This window comes from Drosophila montana, unplaced genomic scaffold, assembly GCF_035044405.1.
Source record: "Drosophila montana isolate Dmon_TW-CO22-7 unplaced genomic scaffold, ASM3504440v1 contig_3218_1, whole genome shotgun sequence".
NCBI lineage: Eukaryota > Metazoa > Arthropoda > Insecta > Diptera > Drosophilidae > Drosophila > Drosophila montana.
This window is the reverse complement of record NW_026998098.1, coordinates 3,123,787-3,146,620: the sequence shown is the minus strand read 5'-3', so window position 1 is coordinate 3,146,620 and position 22,834 is coordinate 3,123,787. Positions and strand designations below refer to the sequence as shown.

General features: G+C 39.9%; 1 protein-coding gene across 2 annotated transcripts in view; it reads right to left on the bottom strand.

Moving 5' to 3' along the window:
- The window catches only part of knockout (Stork-head domain-containing protein knockout), a 59,284-nt gene that overhangs the window by 16,830 nt on the left and 19,620 nt on the right, over positions 1-22,834 (bottom strand). Inside the window, exon 2 of one of the 2 annotated variants that reach the window (XM_064689859.1) lies at positions 10,456-11,415. The exons of the other annotated variant lie outside the window; for it this stretch is intronic. Within the exon in view, the coding sequence (XP_064545929.1) occupies positions 10,456-10,590 (135 nt within the window). The 5' untranslated portion in view covers positions 10,591-11,415. The remainder of the gene's footprint in view (positions 1-10,455; positions 11,416-22,834) is intronic. 2 annotated transcript variants of the gene reach the window in all.

Genomic DNA, 22,834 nt, shown 5'->3' with positions numbered 1-22,834 from the left:
TACTTCAAGTTTCTCTTTGGTTTCTCTCAAAGATTACCATTCCGTTGCTTTTATAGCTTCACGCTAATGAACATCACCCAGTTTTATTTTTGTGGTCGCCCCGATTTGACCTTTTCGATGCCATTTCTCGAGGTGGTCACTCCTTGGCTTTAATGTCGCCAGTGCATCGAGTGTTATACAATGGCGATGCTGCCACGCCCCCTCTCTCAATGCACCTTCAGGCGCTCGACTAATGCATGAGCTGGCGCAAAAATTAACTCGTCATTGCCCGATGCAGTCGTCGTCAACGCAATCATCTGCCGCCCCTACTCCCATCCGTACACATAGATATACCCTAGCAGCATAGCAAAGGGGGCGTCTTTGGCTGTCACGCGCCGCCATCAGATGACAACGTCCAAGCTGCATTATCTATGCAATCATAACCCGAGACTGAGCCCCTGCCTCACTAATTTCTGCCGCATCATCATCAGCATCAGCATCAGCGGCAAAGCACGAGACTTGAAGGCGGAGCACTACATTGGAGCTGATGGCATACCAAAATGTTTATGTCTTTGTCGTGTTTCATTTTCGTTTCAAATTTCAGTTTTGGTTTTTCGGTGTTCGGAAGTAATGCAAAACTTTTAATAATCGAATTAAAAGTGCACGCCGCTGGCGTCTTGTATGAAAGTCTTTAAGCTTCAACTCTTAAGTGACTTTGGCGTTTTCTCATCGCGTATCGCCTGCTGCTGCTGCTGCTGCTGTTTGATGGCGCTTTCATTGGACTTTTACTTAATGCCAAGCAATGGAAAACTATACAACTAAAACTCCCACCAATCACACGACACAAAACTAAAAAAAAAATCAGTAAAAATTTTAAGTCCGCGACGTGCGGTGGCTTTATAAAGACAAAACTATCACCAGCCTCGAGTTGAGATGAGTTTACTTGAGTCGAGCTGACTGGCAGCAGGGGTTGGGAGTGCGGGTGGCTGTGGCTGTGGGGCAGCTCGTGTGGCTTAATGCAGCTGAATCTTTCACTGTGTACATGCCGCTGTTAAAGATAATGACAATCTGCAAACAAATGTGCAGGCGGCACATCTCGGGCCTCTGAGATCCGGGGACGCGCTTAATAGAGTTATGATGAAGTATAATAATCCTTGACCTTACCGCTAACAACAATCAACTAGCAGCAGCCACTTAAAAAACAAAGGGAAAAAAAAACAATCAAATATAAAAGTCGCAAAACTCTTTTATTTTTTTTGTTTTTTTCTTGTAGTCAAATCGAGGGTCTATTCATTTGATAAAAAATGCGCCTTTTACAATTTGATTGTATTCCAAATGATTAGAGTGAAAGAGGATTATTTGAAAGAGTTGTGCAAAGCAAATTATAACAAACTAATTGAATTCAAGCACTCTTAAGAATACCAAATAGGAAAAATATAAATACAGCTCAAAGCATCGTTGACTTTCAGGCAATAGTTTTTCCCCAAGTTATGCATTAATATAATATAGCATTCTGTTAATTATTATATGCGACAGACAAAAATTGAACGTCAACTTTCAGATGACTATGTTGCGTATATTTTTGCAAAGTTTACTTAAAAATAATTAGAATAATTTGAGCTCTTAAACCTGAATCGTAGTTGAATTGCAGTTTAAGTTAATTATTTCTCTAGCTGGAATTTATAAAATGTTGTGCTTGTTGATTTGGCAAATGTTGAAGGAATTTATTAGCTTTTTTTGTAAAGTAGCCAGTGCTCGTTAGATCTAGTTTTTCTATAGAGAACTACTTAAACAATTTGAAAATGCCAATCAAAATATTTGCGACCTAACTCGTTAACCACAATCTTTTACTTGTAGTAAGTGCGTGGAATTTGTTAAATAATTAATTTGTAGCTGTATCTAAATAACTGTACCTGCTACAGGCAACACTTTCTAAATTCATTGATCATTATTATATTAAGCAACATCAAGATCAACCCAGCAGTTTGTAAGCAACAATAACATAAATGAATGTCCATGTATATTTAAACAAATATTTGCTAAAAAATAATTTGCTTCAATTTAAGCAAACATCATTAGGTTAATCTATGTAAGTATAACAAAGACAATTATTTAAATGACTAATGAGTTTTTTGTAAATTTCTCACTCATTCTTATTGCCCTGCCCAGCAATAATTCTCACAATTAGAGAACGCGCCCAACCCCGAGTAATCCGATTTCAGTACTGACTTCTATCTGAGTGCTTCATCTTTGTTTATTTGTCTGGTCATTTCAGGCCGTGGTCAATGGTTGGCGTTGTGCTTGGGTCGGAGTTCTGTTTAGTCCATAAAACTAAGCGCTTGTCGGAAGCGGCGGCTTGCATAAATATGCGAGCACAATTCCAATCAATGCGGCAACTGATAAGCGTGCAAATTGCATAGTCCAGCGTGGGGGCAACGCCCACTTCAGAATGAAACAACCCTTGGCTAGGATAGGAAAGGACGTGGGGTGACGTGGGTACGAAGGCGGTGGCGTCTTTACAGCGTCTCAGCAATTTGCACTGCACTTAAACTGCCAACTCGATTTGGTCAGTCGGGCGTAGCCCCGGGAATGCCTTAGGCATTGACTGTGGTCGTTCGGGTTCCATCATCCAGGGGGTTGGTACTGGGCGGGTGCTGTGGAGTTCATTGACCAGAGAAATCTACAAAACACACTCTTGCCAGCCTGCACATGCGATTTGTTTTATTAGTTTTTGCCCAAAGCAAAAGCAATGTTTGTATTGCCAAAACAAATTGCAATGGCAGCTGCTGCCAAAGCTCCTTGCCAGGGGACAGGAAAAAACACACAAAAAGTATATCTAGAGGAACAACGTGGATTTGGCAACCCTTTAGTCCCAGCGCCCAGCAATTAATAACAAATATCAACTCGACTCTAGTCAACTAAGCCCAACTCAAGTCAATGCAATTCGATGCCAATTGGTTTCAACTCTTTAAGCTGCAAACTTTTTGCTGCCCTACCCTTTGGCAAAACCTACTTGTCTAACTGCTGCGCTGTCAGTTGTTTGGAAAACTTTTTCGAATTGCAAAACTTCAGGTAAATAAATCGAGCAGCTCAATAAAAATAAAAAAATAAAAAACAAAGTAAAAATATCAGCTGCTAAAAATCAGCGCCTCAATTTAAAACCAAAGCGTGAAAAGTCTATTAGGTTGACGCCGGCGACGCGACGTTCGAAAAACTGTGGGAACAATGAAGTCTGTTTCAGTCAGCTCCAATTCCAGCCAGCCGCCTTAACCCCCCGCCCCGCTAGGAAACCCTTGCCCCATAAATTGCTGGAGCTGCCACCGCATTGCACCTGCCGGTTGTGTTCTGGGGCTACTTTTGAATTTGATTTGATGTCGTTGTCGTGTTGCCTTCTAGTGTTATACCCTATAAACATAAATGAATATGAGAAACTTGCCTAAATAAATGTAATAATGCATATTATATTATATTTAAGAAAGCAAAAATAAAATAATAATTCTGGTTCGTATTAAGCTGATGTTCTGCAATTTTGTATACAACTTATCCCCTTTAAAGTTCAGTACAAAGTAAATAAAATATTGGAATAAACTAATGAATCGATCTTTTGCGAAAGTAATCGCATTATCATGAAGATCAATAAAACGATATGCTCTATCTAACCGCAAATATTATGTTAATTGTTTATTATACAATACAGAAATGTTAATTAAAAATTGTCATTTGAGCAGGCAGTGATAGGTGTCAGTCGGCGGCATGCGGAGGTTAATATTTATAATAGTTTTGCGTTATTTAATACAAGGTATCTCCTAGTAGGGCAGTCTCAACTAGTGTATTCTTGTTTGTAATTGTTGTTGTTGTTGTTGTAGCCTTTTGTATTTTGGCGTTGATGCGCAGCTGGCACTTGCTGAAATGTCTGGCCGGATCGGCTGCGGGCTATGTCATTCATAGCAGTTAGTTAAATAGCTGCTGCTTGCAGTTACATATCTGTATCTGTAGTCGTGGCTGTGGCTGTATCCGTATCTATAGCTGTGCCTTTGTATCTATGTGTCTGGCATTTGGCACGCAATTTCTATGTGCTCCGTGCCGCGCTGGCTGTCATTCAATCAATCTGGCAATCATGCAATGCTAGGGCATTAAATATGAAGCAACACTCATTTCCCTACGTTATCAACTTTTGTCTGGCTAAAGCTTTGCCTGGCCTGCCTCCCTTTCTGGTTGTCATCATTTAATGGGAATAGTTAAGACTGCTGTCAGAAATTCTAATTGGAATGTAATGCCACACAGACACACACACACACACATGCACACGTATACATACGAGATAATCTATCTATACCTAATCCAACTAGCAATTTAGTTATTGAGTTTTAATTGAAGTGCCAGCATTCGCATCGTGTGATCTCTTAAAATATCAATTAAATGACTCAATTTGAGGCAAATGGGAAATGTCGTTGGATGTACTTTAGATTATGGCCTTCACGCTTGAAGTATTACGAGTATTATTATTTATATGATTGAACTTCAAATATCTAGCCAACTTTTCGACCTAATTAAGATATTAATTGACAAGAGTCTGAAAGCAAATTTATACGATGCTCATGTTTGTTTTATTAGTTAGTTAGTCAAAGGCAATTAACAGTTAGCAAGAGATCTACAGCTTACAACATTTATGGATATTTAATGATGAGTTTATGTCAAGAAGGTTATTTCATAGCCGAAAACAGAGAAAGCGACAGCCAGTGAATATGTGCATATAAACACGGTAAGTGTAAACACTATCTACACAGGTAATCAAGTTTGGGCCAGCGAGTCTTTCAAAATGTGAGCTTTAAAGAGAGCTGAAAACTGAGTAAATAAATTCAAAGTGGCTACAAAAAAACACACACACTGGTTAAAACGAGGGAACAGGTAGATCGGAAGCTCTTTCTAAAGTCGCCCAGTTGAATACCCTAACCCTATCCCAACAATTTTATGCCAACCGTTTTTGGGCATTATGGGCGCTACTTGGTGTGTTTTATGGACTTATAAAAGATATAAGTAAATAAAAAATTTATTGCTCTTGTATCTCATACCTTTTAGAGCTTATCAAGGCTGCAAAACGTGTTTGAACTGAAACGGCATGTTGAACAGGGCCAAAAACTGGATTAAATGGATAAAGATTAGCCGAACGTTAACCTGATTTGATCCATATTTTTTCAAAAAGTCGCATTGTAGAACTGTTAGTAATTATTTATTATATTATTTATATTTTTTTAAAGTTTAATCTTTATTTAAAATCTGTTCATTTTTAGGAAAATCACAAAATTTTTAAGAGGACGCATTTTAGTGTAAGTCAAACTAAATATTGAACAAAAGTTGGAGGCTTTAGAAATTGGATTGAGGTCTGAATAGTAAGTCCCGAGGATGGAGGCGCATTAGGAGCTGAGTTCTTAACCATTATGCAACAAATTGACGAACAAATAGCTTTAATTACATATTATTATACTAAAATCAATAAAACGTGAGTTAAAAACTATAATTGTAAGTTCCTAATGACAAAGTTAAATTAAATTTAAAAGCAAAACACATGTCACCTAGCTTAATTAACTTTTGCCATTTTACGAGGTCAAGCGGAAAAAAGTATTTTGGCTAATACCCATTACCAAACGGCTCGCAGATACAACAACTGAACGACTCTCAATATATATTGCACATGTCTGCGATTTGTGCTGGTGTCTGGTGCCGGGTGCCTGGTGCCAGGGGGCACAATTATTGTCGCCGGCGTGACTTGAACTCAAGCAGTTGCCACTTGGCCAGTGGACATTGGACACTCCGCACTCCATACACCAGACTCGGCCACAGCAACAAACTGTAGACTGAACGTAATCCAAGACGACCTTGTTGTCGTCTCGGGTTCATCAGCTAAATTGCATAATCCAACAATAAGAGAATGTGCGGCCCACACACAACTAGCGCTGCTCTCTTTTGTTAACGATTACGATTTGAATTTTATTTACCAATCAAATTAGTCACTTAAAGGCAATTGCAAATGAAATCGAAATTAAGATCAATTATGCTATAAGGCGCTTGCCAACGCCAACCAATTAAAGCATTCAACTTTAACTCGAGACGGGCGACAAAAATAAATTTACGTTTAAATGTTGCGCCATCGTTAAAAATTTCATTTAACTCAATCAGTGCAATCGAGGGGGGTGCTCCATGCATTAGTAGGAGCCAGAGGCATAGACGGAGGGGCGCGTAGCAGGGAGCAGACAATCAAAACCCATAACAATTCGAGTTGCCGCGTGCCGATAAATCAATTTGCTTGGCTCGCTTCGTCTTTGCTTTATTTTCATTTTGATTGCACATGAAATTGTATTTGAGCAGCTACAGGCCGGAAAGTTGGAGTCATCGGAGGTGAGCAGTGGCATTTGTTACGGGGGTTGGGGGGTTTCATTTAACAAGCTATCTGTGTGACTGGCGGTGAATGGCGGCGTTTGTTACGGGCCAGATCAAGATCGTAACCAAGTGGAGACTACAACTGAAACAGGAACACGGGATGATGAGGTTTCAGGCTAGCAACCAGCTCCACTTTGGCTCCGATTGTTACTGTTGCCCGGTTCGCCTTCGTTCTATGCGAATCGCCAACGCATTTCACTTTTCAATAATTGTTATTGTTGCCATTGACATTTTCATTGCCAAATTTTATGCTTTGGCATTGAGCAATGCTCGGACCGGGTCTCCTGATTCTATGACGCAATTTTGCATTCGAAAAACTTGTAGCAATCGCTCGCCAGATCGTAAATGTCAAAATATAATAAAAATAAGTAAAATATTAATTACAGAATATAAAACAAGTTGTTTCAGCTCAAGTCATTTGCGTGTTGCAAACATCAAAATCTCTAACGTGCATAAAATAAAAACTAAAAGCAGAAAAATACAAACGGGTCAGAGATCAGTTGAGGTGGTTGCAGATCAAAGGCTGCTGATATTGCATGTTAGTTTGCATGTTGCTTTTTTGCTCATAAAAAGTGATTTATCTGTTTCAAAATAGACATCGTGCTGAAGCATTACCCTATTCCAATAGCCTTTAAACTAGCGCTTTAAATATTACAGAACGTGCGAGTTTCTGTTCATGGAAAATATAAACATTTTTATTGCTGTTATGTTTGACTTTGCAACGAATATCCTTAAATAGTAAACCAACAAATTCTGTAAAAAAAAAAACGTTTATATTTATATAAGTTAAGTACTCCACAGTGCTAGATGCTATCGATTTGAAAACTTTCCTAAAAATTTGTGGAAAATTTATTTGATTTTCTGTTTTACTAAATTGTGAAATTTGAGCTTATTATATTTGGTTGTTAATTATATGAGCACTAATTTGTTATATGGCTGTCATGAAAACTATTTATTTAAAAGGCGTGTAAGTCTACATTTTCCATATTTTTTTAGTAAACTTTAATTAGTTTTCAATCGATTGCCCAAGCGCGTTAATTTCGTCACACTAATATGCGCATATTTTCTCATCATTCTCTACCCGGAAGCTAAACAAAAATCCACCATTAAAAAGCAAATATATTTTAATGTTGCGATATGCTGCCTAAGCCAACTGTCCCTGGGAAACGCCCTTAAAATAGCTAAGTATCTATGGGAAGGTAAGACAGACAACGCAACATTAACTTCTGCCTTGAGACTTCGACCCTTTCGATAGCTATAACCTATAACTCCCTCTTTATTACGGCCCAGCCCAATATAATTCACACTTGACTGCACTTGCACACAATGAATTGACATTTAAAAGCAAGTCAAGAACTTTTTCGTGTCCGTTTCAGTAGAGTAGTTTCTTATACGAATAGCTTTTGAGTTCCTATGGCCACTTCCTGTTCTCTCACATAATTTTCAATAAATTTGATGCATTTCTTCGGGCTTGCCCCAAATTGGCCTTGTTTATTGTTTGGCCCTAAACATACACAGCGACTCACTGGCCTCTTCCGATTCATATTCAGGGCACGCTTCATACTGCTTTTATCTCGACAGACGACGAAATACATGAGATACTATACAAAGCGGAGACGAGGCACGTAATATTAATTAGCACACATACACGAGGCTGTCCGGTCTGACTGGGCTCTTTATGGAAGACCGTTGTTGAATTTTGTAAATGATGTGTTTGTGTCTGTCTGTGTGTGTGCAACGTATGGAAATGTAACTGAAAACAGCAACAGAAAACCAAGGGAATTACGTATGCGACAATGTTTTGGCATGCAAAATGCAAAAAGTAAAAAATTCGCAGCAAAATTTAAAGTAAACCAAACCAAAAGATAAGAACGCGGCTGCCTTTTTGAAGTCTTGTTGACCAACTCACGAATATTTATTTTTATTACCCAATTTAATGTCAATTGCACGACACTTTAGAGAATTTTAATGAACGAAAGAAAGGATAAATTCACAAGCAAGTAAAGGGAAGCTCAAATACGTTTGCGAATCCGCTAAAGCAAAATAAATTGTATTAACAATTGTTCTTGTCGTGTTTAAAATATTAGTTGTAATATTTTAAATTTGGACTTTTTGGACGCAAAATGGGTGGAAAACGTAGTTCAAATTTGAAGTAAAGGGACTAAGCCCGGGCAAAGCCGGACTATTGTGCGTCTCAACTAATTCTGACTTCTATGCATATAATATATATTGTACTCCCAGTTATTACCAAGTTTTTTCAATGTTATTTAAAAACTAGTTTGTTAAAATTAAAACAAACGCACGTGACGTAGTTTTATTGATATTATTATTATTATTATCATTGATTTATTCAAAAACTATCAAGTTAACTTTTAGAATTCGATTCCAGATCTTTCTTTTTGGGACAGTTTTTCTTGCTGGGACAGTTAAATAACCCAGCTCCCAAGAACTGCATAAATATATATACTCCATTCCTGTTTATTTTTTGTCCATTTTCCTAGCACACATTGAACCCAAAATGTATCACATATGTTAAACTAAGGTTAAAGATCTGTTTTAAACGCAAATAAAACTAGTTAGAACCTAAAAGGCCGTCAGGGTAAATAAAAAAAGTATAAATTAAACACATACTTGAGTCAGTTACTCAAATGTGCTTAACTGGCGTACATTGCAAATTAATAAAGCAATTTGTAGGAAATGCGGCCTACAAATAGGCTCAGTTTGGTGTTTATTTATTTCGCATTATATTCTTTATTCGTATTTTTATTTTTGTTGTGCTACATAAATTAACGCTTCAAACTTGAACTTGACTAGTGACGTCATGCGGCAATCAAGTTGCAATAAACAATGAAAAGAACAACAAAACAATAAAAACTCAGTCACCGAAAAACTGAATAAAAATGTTGTCGGAACAACGTGCTAAAAAAAATCAACCAAAACTAATTTTAAATTCAAATTTGTTGTCAACGCCACGTTGAAAAACGTTGGAAACCAACTCTGAATAATAATCCACATTTTCGATTGCTTTTAGTGGTGCAATTTATGCGGCGATTTATAATGAACTTCATGAATATGAAACCCAAGTGATTTATTTGCCGTTGCGCTTATCTGTTGCAAGTTGCAACTTGGGAGCTGCCCTTTTTTATTTGGCATGGGCAAAAAAAGAAAACCAGGAGGAGCAACTTATTGCCAACTTCTTTCAAAGTCATCAATAAAAGTCGACGATAATATAAAAAAAAAACACAGAACATGCACAGACAGCCACGAGCTGTGTCTTCTGTAGATGGCCCCAGCAAAGTACTGGATTCCAAAGTTCTGCCAAGTGCAGTTGCAGTTGCAGTGGCAGGCAAATATTTCAGTTGCTTTTCTTGTAGTTGTAGTTGGCCAGATTGTCTAGTCTGAATGACGCCAACAGATTTGCCGTAATTTCTAGTGTAAACGGCAACTGGCAAATGGCAACACCCAACCTAAAACCTGTGCTCCATCGTTCCAAGTCATTTGTCGTCATGGGAAGTGCGCACAATGCATAAAAAAGAAAACAACAACACACAGGGCGACCTTGAGCTGAAGTTTCATACAAATGAGTACATAAACATACGTGTAAAACAACTCCTACTAAAATACTTATTTTTAGTTTTAATCCGATTTCAACTTCGCTTTGCATACTCTTTTATTGCTTTGAGAAGCAACAAAACATTGTAAGCCTTCAAAGATCAACTCTCTCTCGCTATCTGAGCTATCGTAACCAGCGATCTTCATATATCTGCGGGCTCAAACTTTAAGCGAAAACTTGCGAATCTCTTTTATGAATCACGCTTTCAGGTGTACATGCCCGGCCTCCCTATTTCTCATTCTCGAACATCCTCACGCACTTTGGGGCGCTGAAGCGCCGCCCGAACTGAGCAGTGGACAGTGGACAGTGGACAGCGGACGGTGGACAGTGGTTTTGCCTGTGGACATGCCAACCAGTTGTGTCCAGAAACCAGTTCGCAGTTCACAGCTAGCAGTTCTTCTGTGGCAACATTCGTTCAAACTCACCTGAAATATCATATATCCCGAGTCGTACATCCAAAAGTCCTCGGGCGTGTGGCCCGGCTTGCTCAGCTGGATGGCCAGGCAGCGCTGCAGTATGAGGCGACAGCGCTGCGGACCACCGGGCGACTTGGTGCCCATTGCGTTGCGATTGCGATTTTTTGTCTAAAAATAACACGAGACGCGCCAAACGCGCCCGAGAGACTGAAGACCGTAGACCGGAGACTGAAGTTCAAGTTGCAGCCACGATGCGGGGCGGCTCAATTCGTTTGTTGTTTTTGTTGTTGGTTTTTTTTTCTTACAACTTTTTTTTGTGCGTTCAAAGCTTCACTTTTAATGGTCAACGAAAAACAAGAGAAGAACTTTGGGAAGAAGCAAGAACGAAACTCGTATTAAACAGTCGGGCGATTGGTTGTTTGGCTGGTTGTTTGGTTGTTGTTGTTGTTGTTACATTTTTGTTTTCGCACACTTTTGTTTTCGACTTTGTTGCTCTTTGCTTTATGGCATTTTCTTTGACTCGCTTGAACTTTTGGGCTGAAGCGACGACACAACAAATAAACGCAACGACGCGGCGCACGCGCAGCAAACGAAAGCAATGAACGAAATGACGGAGACGCAGCTGAGAAATGTTGGCCACAGCGCGAGTAGCAACCGAACGTACCGAGCGACAAAAACAAACTGAGCGCCAACTGTTAATGCGACTCTGCTGCTGGCGCTGCTGCTGTCGCTGCCTCTGCCACTGCTGCTGCTGCTGCTACTTCTCACGATGGCTGCTGCTGCTGCTGCTGTTGTCGCACAGCACGAGCGCCAACGAACTGACAGCGACGCGAGCTGCTTCGGCTGCGCAAGTGGCGTTTGCATTGGCGGTTCGCGTTTTTTTTTCGCACACGTTTGGAGAGTCTCGACTTTGAAGTTTTGCCTGCCTGCCTGGCTGGCTGCTGAGTGGAGACTTTTTGCTGCGGCTTACTGAAATGACAAAATGAGAAGCGGCATTAAAACCTTGATTATAAAATCAATTAGGCGAGCCAAAAATATGAGAAGTATTATAAATAATCATAAGCGCGACGTCTTGCTGTCTACAAATGCTCCTAATATTATAGTTATTATTATCATCATCATCATCATTAGCAATCAAGCTTAACGGTACGCGAAATATTTTTGGCAACTGTTTCGCACAAAAGATATTTGAACTCTCCCACCAACGGTTGCTACTCATTTCCTGCCCAAATCACCGGATATACTAATGACTATAAATGGAATAATTAAAACAAAAGCTGCAACTTTATGTTACAACTGTTTTTTATGGCATAAAGTAGATATATGTATGTGCTTGGCTAAAAAACATATATTTATGTAAGCTTTACAGATTTTACATACATATATCTAGAATTCCATTTGCATGCTAGGAAATGCCAGACGCAGATTACCTTTAATTGCGCATACGCCATGTACGACGAATGTCAATCAACGATTGCCTTTTTCCTTAATGCGCAAACTGTCATATGAAACAAAAACAGCAACAAGTTAAGAGTGTACTCGACCAGGTGATACCCTGTACCCAACAATGCGTATTTGCACACACAAGAATACATATTGCACGTTGCGCAATTTATACTGTGGGAGTGCTTCTTCTTCCCATAGCCCCACACCATGGGAAAAGCAATCTTGATAAACTCCCGTGTTTATAGTCCGAACATAATACATTTGCTACGACTTTAAAAAATATATATAAACTCGTTCTGCGTCTGTTAGATGAGAATGTATGTTTTAAATTTAACTAGCAGGCCTGGCTGGATCAAAATTAATTATACTTTATAGCATAAGATATGCCTACTTATGCCTGTTACATACATTTGCACAAAAATATAAAACCCTGAATCAACCCAATTGCAATGGATTGTACAGGGTACAATAACTGCAATGAAAAATGGCACAGAAAATTTGTGCGTCAGCATTAGAAATTTACATCAACAATTATCAGATTAGGAGCTTGTGAGATTTTACACGATTTTCCGATTCGTGTCGCGTTGCCAGTCGCTTATCTTTGGCATTTGTCGCACATTCATCTTCCGAATTCGGTCAATGCGCGCGCCAGGGCCATAAAAAGCACGCGGTGAGAAAGAGTTTTTGGGTTGAGGGAGAGCAGCAAGAAGCAAGAGACAGGGCCGCACTCTCGGTGCTTCACTGTGGCTGTGCAGTTGTAAAAGGCAAAGTCAAAGTCGCAGCCAATTAAATGGCGATGATCTCATCGCCCACGTTTTGAGCCACAATTCGATTCTCAGCGCGTTGGCATTTTGGCCAGATCAAGTGTCGTAGTATTGTGGTGTAAGTCGATGTTGGCCAAAGCCGATCTTTGCCCCGACCCTTTACGCATTTTCCTTTTACTATTTATTTATTATACTTTTATTTGTCGACCCATTAAGAGCCGGCCTTTGTTAGAAAACACGTTTCTCAAAAGACACCCAGCCAAAACGAACCGAACCGAACCAAGCCAACCAACAGCGTTGACCACATTCCATGAGAAAGAGAATTCGCCAGCTGTGCCGCCAGCTCTGTGAATTTCGGCTTTTTGGCTTTTGTTTATCTGCCCCGTTCAGTTGTTGTTGTTTCTGTTTGTCTTACAAATCACAAACATTATAAATCGGTGAAACCAACCGAAAAAAGGTGCTAAAAAATCTACATCAATTATTACTATTAATAATAAGCTGTCCAACATTGGGATTTGCATAAGATATGCCAGTAAAAATAACTTTTTGTATGTCTATTTGGCTTTTAGAGCCCCGGGCCTAACTCATACTTGGGTTTTGTCCGGCCGCTGAGTCAGTAATTAAATTTGCACATGACTTCGAGTTGCGCTTGAATTTGAATATGAATTCGAGTTTCGAGAGTTTTCAAGTTGAACAATTGAGGAAATCAACTGAACAATGTCCTTTAATGACCTTCGAGGTGCTAAAAATAAAGCCTTGCGGTTAAAGCAACTAAATTTAAAAGCTGATGGAACTATGAGTTAGGAGTTCAAGTTCTGCCGACATCGTGAGATCATGAGTACGAATATTTGAAACTAGCTTTATGCTAAGGCCTTGCTAATTTGCCTATGCGAACAGAAACTTTCTAATGGGGTTTCTTTTTTTTTTTTTTATTTCGAATAGATCTGTCCCTGATCTCTTGCTCATTGACATAAGAATGAAATCTGCTTGGTCTACTTCTGTATGATCTGTTATTCATTTTTTGAAATTCGCTTAAAGTATACATTCTTCACACTCTATTATTCTTTTGTTAAAATGAGATCAGTCACGGGTTTCACAATATATAAAAGACAAGAAGACGGAATAGTTGTCTCTGGGTTGCCGAAAATAAAATACCCTTGCAAACATATATATAATAAAATTGCAAAATATTTCTATACTTAACCAAGGACTCCGAGAGACTAGTTTGCTTAGGAACATATATGTGGATAGACGAATAGACGGACATGAATATATTAAGACGGCTTTTAATGCAGACAGAGAACATATACATTTGAGTTTCCAGTCATGAAATCTTCAATCCTTCCTTTGCAAAAGAAGTAATGAATACCCTTAGCTAAAAAATAAGAACTTAAATATATAGAAATTCAGTAAGATTTCAGAGATTATATTCTCATTCCCAAGAAGAAATTGCCAGCAGGCATTTGGCTAACATGTTCGCCAAGCGTAAACTGACCTTAGCTAGAAAATAAGAACTTAAATATACAGAAATTCAGTACAATTTCAGAGATTATATTCTCATTCTCAAGAAGAAATTGCTTCAGGCATTTGGCTAACATGCTGGCCAAGCGTAAACTGACAGCTGACTGTTGTATAATTGACTTTGTATTGGTCAAGAATCAACGTGGCCTTTGCGCAGTTACAGCCCCCACCAATTGCTGCAATATTGACAGCTTACTTTCAATTGCGACATCTAGTTAGCGCAGAAATTTAAGAGCCAAATAAAACGACACGATCGACTGGATCGGCTGCATCAGTTGCATGAATGAATCGCTTAATGAAGCGGCGCGGCGCGGCATGGCGCTGGCAATTGTGGACAGGCTGCAAAGTCTGGTCCAGGACTGAAGCTGGAGCTGGCGCTGGCACTGGCACTGGCACTGACTCTGTGGTTGTGGTCAGTCGTCAGGCCTTATCCACCCGCAAAACGTCAAAGTCTTCGCCCGCCGCAGCTCTCTGCGGCCGGCAACATAATTCAGTTTTACGGTTCAGCAGCGATCCGCTTTTTTTTTTGTTTTTTGTTCGTTGCCCCACGATGCAGCAGAGCCTCGCTGCATGCTGCAAGCTGCAAGCTGCATGCTAGCCAATTGTTGCAATGTGGCAAAGCAATCGATTTAAGCGCCGCCGCATAAATTGAAGGCAACGTAGCTGCTCCAACGTAGCTGCCAAAAGGTTCCTCCAATCTACAACAACATGATGAATTGTTTTCTTTGTCGACTTGTTGACTGCCAACTACAGTTGAAGTTGGAGCCTGGTTGTTGCCGCTGCTGGTGATGTGAATGATGAAGTAGGAAAAAATTGCAAATTGTATCAAAAATTTAAATTTTCGCTTTCATTATGCGGCGGTGGCGTCGCTGGCTGCATCCAATCCATGGCTGCCACTCAACGGCGGCATTTGCTAATGGACTGAATGTCTGTTGTTGTTGTTGTTGTTATTATTATTTTTGTTGTTGCTGTTGTTGTTGGCTGTCGCTGTTGACTGTTGACTGTTTGCTGCTGCTGCTGCTGCCTGCTGGCTGCTGCCTACCATTGTTTTGGTTTATTTCTTTAACTTTTCCCTATTTTCAATTTTGACAGGCGCGTTTTTCACAAATAATGAGCTGCTTTTGTTCGCCCCCGATAAAAAGAAAAGCTAAAGCGTTCAAATAATTTATAGGCATTGACCACAGGCATCTATCTGCCAACTGTTGCGAGATACGCAATTGATTCTGTAGCGGCAACTGTTGCACGGCGCGTATACGCAATATGCGGCACCTTCTACAACGAATACAACTATTACAACTACTACTACTGGCATTCACTTTCAACTAATTACGCGCATAAATTAAATGCAAAACATGCTTCATTGCAAATATCTGCAGCAAAAGTAAAATGAGGAACACAATCGCAGCTGGAGAAAGACAAAGAGACAGCCAGAGAAAATGAGACTTAGCAGATGCCAGAGCTAGAGACTTCAGGAATGCCAAAGATGTTTGGCGAAGCCAAGAAATGACATGCCATGCTCATGCTTAGACCCATGCTCCCATGCACCCGGGCACCCGTGCAGCCGGGCAGCATTGCTCCTGCGACACTCAGCGTACAACTTCTCCAAGCGTGTGGCAGCCACAGCGGAGACGCAGTCGAAGACGGCGACGGCGTCAGCAAAGCGGAGACATTGCGGCAGACGATGCAATAACAATCACAACAACAATAACAACAAATCAAGATAAAAAAAAATAAATAAGCAGCTCAGCTAAAGCCCAGATACTCTTACGAATTAGTTAATTAATATTTCGCAAGTGAATTATTTTAGGTGTTTTCTTTTTAAATAAAAAATATATATAAGTAAAACCCTCATGAATAGTTTGAACAACGCTTACAACAATATGTATTTTACAATTTCGCTAAATTTGTTAGTTTAAAATTCAAAACATTTTAAATAGATTCCATATCATTAAATATGAGAAGATGGAACACTGAAAATGCTTTAAAAGTCTAAAGATAAGACCCAAGCCATCTAAGTATATACAATACTACTCGTTCTGATTGATTGACTTACTTCCTAAAACCCTAACTGACTAATTGGCTTTAAGCTTAAACTATAAAACTTTACATGTTAAAACCCTAAATACGCGTTTGAGCGATTTTTCCGAATTCCACCGCAGCAGTGAAAAATAGGCGGAAAACTATTTTTACTTCAATTTCATTTTAAAATATGTTTTTTATAACATGAATTGCACAAATACATGCATGTATGTATGTATCCAATTATCTTCCCGCTGCGCTGCAAATTAAGAAAGCAACATATTTGTAACTATTGCCCTACTATGCGATTCTCATGAATTCAAGTAAGCCCTACTGGTTTCAGGCTTTTAACAAGTGTGTTGGCAATCTAATCATGCACATGCGATTGCTCTATATACTTCGCCTCCCTCGCTCTCTCTCCCTCTCTCTCTTTATCCGACGTCTTTATTACGCAATCCCTCTCTTTATCACTTTCTATGTGTGTGTCTGTGGATTGTTCTTTATGTTGTATTCTGACTTCAAGAACTAGAGAAGTTACGTTGTTTAATAAGGGGCAGCGCTAAAAGCACCCAAAAATGATATTAATCAGCAAAACCAATCAAAGTGCAACACAACGAGGTTATTCCCGGCATAATTGGTAGGGCATACAAACATATGACAGCAACAGCAACAACGACAACAACAATAATTGCAGCTACTGCAGGAGCTGTGACAATGCCGTTGATAACAACGACGACCAACAAATTGTTGTGTGTGAGAGTGTGTGTGTGTGTGTGTGTGTATACATGTATTTGTATTTGCTGTGCAATTTTTTGCGGCGTCTTCAATTTCAGCATTCTTTTGGCCGTCTGCATATTTGATGTTGTCGTTGTCGTTGTCATTGTCGCTGTTGTTGTTGCTGTTGCACACAGAGATTGCTGCTGTGGGCAGTGGCAACATCAGCATCGAACGTTTGGCTTTATTGTTGTTGAAAACTGTGCTCACGTGTCGTATGCGTAATCTGGCCCGATGAATTGTTTGTCGCATAGTTTTTGAGGCACGGCCAATTTGGCGATGTCAGCAGCCAGCAATTTCGGGAAGTTGTTATCAAACATTTTGTGTCAGTGTTGTTGCATTGTTGTTGCTGTTGTTGTTGTCGCAAATGCAATATGAGCAGCATTGTTATTGTTTCTTTTTTGTCGTCTAACCAATGAGCAAATTCATTTAGGCCGTCTACTGCAATCTTTCTCTCTTAGCCAGTTGCTATATATCATGTGTTGTTGCTGTTGTGTTTGGCTTTTGGTTTTCTCTGTGTGCAGTTTTGTCTTTTCCCTGTCTCGTTTGTCAGACATTTGACAGTTGTTTGTTATTTTTGCACGTTGACTTTTGTTGCTGCCTGTCTGTCTCTCAGTGTGCGGTTTTGTGCTTGTGTGTATTTGTGTGTATTCGTGTGTGTGTGTGTCATGTGTGTGTGGCATATTTTCCATACCCCTCTTGCGACTGCTAGTTGCCTAACAGCCGCCCACTTCATCAAGCTAACCCCGCACCGATGCTAGCCCCCGCCCCTCGCCTCTTTTACCTTGTTTTTTTAGATTTCAATTTTTTATGGCAAGTCAAATTTTTGTGATGCTCGTTTCGTTTCGTTTCGTTTTGTTTATTGCCATTTTGGAGTGTGCAACATTTTCGAGGAAGTTAAAATTTGCATAGAAAAATGGAAATTAACAAGACCATTTGACTGGCTGTCTACCCCCTGAGACCCCAGACCCCACCAGCCGCTTCTCTTCCTCTACGCTTTCTGTTCGTCCTGTTTGTACATTTGTCGGTGTCTATATTTAGGCTGGGTAACATGTTTGACCAACTGAACTGACTGAATGACTGACTGCCACAGTTGGTGGAAGTTGCATAGCCTATTTCAACCCCTCCCCCGACCCGACCCGACACACACACACACTCACACACACACACACGTCTCTGCTATGATGTAATCCACGTAATGCATGCGACAAACTTTCAGCTCGAATTTCAATTTGAGTCGAGTGCTGGCGAAAAAAAAATAAAAGAGATCAAAGATCGCAAGCGATTGCATCGCGTTGCATGCATAATCGAATAATCGAATAATTAATAATTAATATTTAATATTGTCTTTCGTGTAGTTGCTGGCCAAAAAAGTTTCACTTGTGTTTACATAAATACTGCTGCTCTATGTGGCTGCTGCTTTCGGTTTCAACTCTATTTCTCACAGTCCTGAGTTGTCCGTCGCCCGTTGTTGTTGTTGTTGTTGTTATTGTTGTTTTCTCTCACGTGACCTCCAAGGCAAACCTCACGTACAAGGATTTTATGATCGACCCACGCCACTTGCACACTTATATAAAAATGGAATAAACAACAAAAAAAAAAACGTATCTTTTGTATCTGTTGTGTGTATCTCGTGTATCTTTTCATATCTTTGCAAAAGTGAAAATTGATGCATGCCCAGGCATAAAGGAAGCCTCTCCGCAGACTACCCCTCCCCTTCCCCTATGTTGAATACACCCCCGCCTAGCAACTATTTCCTTATGGATTTTAATATATCTTTTTTTATAAGTCAGTCACGGAAATCCGTTTAAAAACTTAATGAAAATGAGGCAGGCGCCAAAAGACATGCACATCCAACCAAAAGGGTTGAGAGGGGGCCACAGATTTGGCGTGACAACAATTGATCGAGAGATTTCCCAGATTCGAGAGTACACGAAAAAGATGACTTCGGGCTAACAAAATGTTAATTGAGTTTTGTCGCATTTCGCATTTCGCATTACTGAATAAAACTCAGGCGCATTACAAGTTATTTAGTTTGTAAATGCCAAAAATACATATATAAGCAACATGAAAATGATGTCATAATAAGAAACAGACAAATAAAAGTCAGCTGAAAAGCGAACTCAAAGAGACGCGCCAAAAAGTCAAATTAGTACACGTTAAACACAAAACTAAGCAAAGCAAATGCGCCAAATTGAAACACAAACTAAGAGTGAAGTGGATAAAGTAGAAACAGGAGAAGCAGCCGACGACGATGGAGGAGGGGTGGCCAGAGATGTGGCCAACGGAGCTGGCACAACGAACGTCTAAACAGGCTTGCCGGGCCAAATGAGCAGAGGCTGTTGGCCACCTCGAATGGTAGAGGGGCTAAAGAAGTGGGGGGAGGGGTCTCGGAGGGGACAGCTTGAAGTTGATTGCGGCTGTAGGAGGAGGCAAACTCTGCTGGCAACTGGTAAAAAAAAAACGGACAGCAAATACAATAATTAGATCACAACACAGACAGCCGACTCCGAGTGCGGCAGGAACGTGATTGAGGGGGGTGTGGGCAGTGCGGAAAGGTGTAGTAGCTGAAGGAGGAAGTGAAGTGGAAGTTAGCAGCAGTTAACCAGAGACCATGCCTTTGGCTAATGCTGTTGTTCTCCACAGATGCACAGCAGAAGGCAAAGCAAGTAACGAAGTTGTTAATGTTATGAACTTAAAGGACAGTGGCTACCCTTTGTATACCCTGTAAACGAAATGGTAATGTGGGGTATATTATTTAGATATCACAACAGATTTAAAGTAAAGTCATCTCTAAATATGTATTATTCATCATTTTACATTATATGATTACAAAGAGGATGCACTTTGCATACCCTGTGGGTGAAATGGTAATAATGTGGGGTATGTTATGCAGAAAATGTATAAGATAAAGCTATGTTTATACATCATTTGACATTGTATCATTACATAGAGTACACACTTCGTATACCCTGCAAATAAAATGGTAATAAGCGAAATGGTAATGTGGATAATAAATATTAATCTCTGAAAACATATAATTGAATAAGCAGAAATATGTTAATTAATGAACATTGGTTGGAATACATGACTGTTAATTAAAAATGTACTTCGATTCGTTGAAAATAGCCTTAAAATATTTAAAAGTAATGTTATATTCTATCTCTCCAGACAGCACAAAGCCCCTTTCTTCTAGACCATAACACATGTGATGTTCAAGTGTAGCTGGGCTTCACTGTAGGGTTTTTTGGCATTCTGTGGCAACTGTTGGTTCGCATTTTTGTGAGACAAGCGAGTCGCTTGTTGTGTCTTAAGACATGCAAAACTGTTGCCGAGTTGCCAACTTGCCAAGTTGCATGTGTAGCAGCTTCCTACAACTGCAGCAACAACAACAACAACAAACACAACAGCAACAACAGGCACACACTCGTGTGTGAAAAACTAAACTCAATTACTCAACAAACATAGTAACCTACTTCATAAAAGCAACAACAATAACGACAACAACAAGCGCTGTTAACAACTGCAACAAACAACAAGAAAAGCAACAAATTCATTTTCGCTTTTTATATCTTTTTTTCGACACGGAGCGAAAGAGTCCTTCAAGCGTGACAATCACATGGAACAGTTGTAGCTGTTGTTGTTGTTGTTGTTTTGCTGGTTGTTGGTTGTTGCTGCTGCTGATTTATAGTTTTCATTTTGCACAGCTTGTGCAGCTTGTTGGATGTTGTAAAAGGAAATGTCAATTCTGTTGCCCGTTTGCCAAAAAAACAAAAAAACAATGCACGAAACATTTGCGGCATCGGCGGCCAACGTGTAATGTCAGCAAAGTGGTACCACCGTGGGCAGCAGGAGGGGTCGGCGGCGGCTTAGAGGGCGGGCGCTAGTTTTGTGTAGGTAACCGAGCGCCCGCTAATGTAAGTCATATAACAAATTTTGCAACTGGATTTCAATTGCTGCAAAGGGACTTTGGGGGGCAAGAATCTGTTCCTATGCGGAACAAGAATCAAATGGAATCTCCTGCATCTGTGCATGCTGGGCACAGGCTTTCTCCTTATGCGGCCAGCGCCAGGCAGTGGCCCAAAACCGGCTGTTGGCGGCGACTCCTTCGCGTGCTGGCTAACACTTTGCTGAAATATGTGCCCAAGCCAGTTTTTTTTTATTTCTTTTTTTTTTGGGCCTAAATGGCCGCCTTGCCAGAATTTGTTAGCTTAAGAGCTGGGCAACACAGAAAAAAATAAGAAGAAAATACACAAAGCGAAGCGCCCATCGAAGACTGGGCATGCGAATGGGAATAAGAATGAGAATAAGACGGGACCTGGAAGTCAAACTGGGACTGGGACTGGGACTGGGACTTGGGAATGGGACTGAGACTGGATCGTGAGTCAGCGAAGCCCAAAGCGCAAAAAAAGAAAAACTTAAAATCAATGTTGATTTATTGGTGGCTTATTAGAATGAGAATGAACGAAAGAGACAGCAGAAGCTGAATTCTTATTGAATGACAGAGAGAAAGAGAGAGAGAACAAGATCTCTCTTGAAGACTGTGAGAGGGCCGAAGAGAATAGGCATGTTATGCACAGTTCTTAGAAAAAGAGGTAGACAGAGTAATTCACAAAAGGCCCCTTGCGGTAAAGCATGTATTTCTAATGCTACACTGCAAGAAATGCTGGCAGAAATTGAGCAACAGAAAGGGTTAGATTCTTCTTAAATAAAGATTTTACAAATAGAATACGTGTACTTAGATAAATTTATAAAAATAATCAAATTATAAATGTTTTCGACTATTGCTAACATAAATTACAAATTATATTGACTGACCAACTTAGCAAGGGCTGGGAAGCTGAAATTTGTACAGAACCTTCCTCCAAATTGTGGAAAAACTGTGTAAAACTTATGATAAGAAACATTCAATTCAAACGCGGTCACTGTCAAAAGCGTGCGTGGCTTAACTAACTAGGCGTAGAACCAATAAGCAGGAAGTCGTTGGTTCAATTGCCACAGCAATTATCAATTTGTATATACATACATATAATGATTAAATTTATTATGAAGTTAACAAAGTTAACGTCAAGTAGAAGTTCTCTCTAATCTGTAATATAAAAGGCGTTAATTCTTGCACATCTTCATTAGCAATCGCATTTAAGATTCTTATCAAATTCATAGGCATTTCAATTTATCAGTTAGTAAGCGCATTAAACGTTCGTTATGGCCACATTTGCTGTCTGGGCATTATCGTATCTGACGCTTGTTGGCCTTTGGTTATATTTCTTGGAACTCTTTTTGATTCGCATTCAATAACATCAAGAATACACATGTATACACATACATATTTTTGTATTGGCCATGGCAATCTAATATAAAGCACAATAAAAACTTGAATATTGCTATTTGCAACACGTCAACAACAATAACAACAACAACGACAACAACAGCAGCAACAACAATCACGCCAAGCCAATGAACGAAACGTGCCAACGGCTGACGATCGCTGATAAGCGAACAGAGCTAAAACTGTAGCTCCGGCTCTGACTCTGGCCTGGCTCTGGGTCTGGCTGGAAAGGAGTGAAGCCGGAGCTGGAGTTGAAGCTGCAGTTCGAACTGTAGTTGGTGGCAAAGAAAGTATATTTTTTTCAGGACTAGAGCTTTGGGCTGCTCATGCAGATAGCTGTTGAGCACACAGTCAGGCAGCAGGCATCAGCAAGTCGCGAGTCTCGTGTTGACCATTTTTATGGTTATATTTTTTGTGCTTTTCTCGTCTTTTTTGGTACTGGCTGCCATTACCAATTAATAGTCGTCGCGAGAAATTTGCATGGCCAAAAGGAAAGTGACAAAGAAAAAAGCACACACAAAAACAAAAGCTGCAG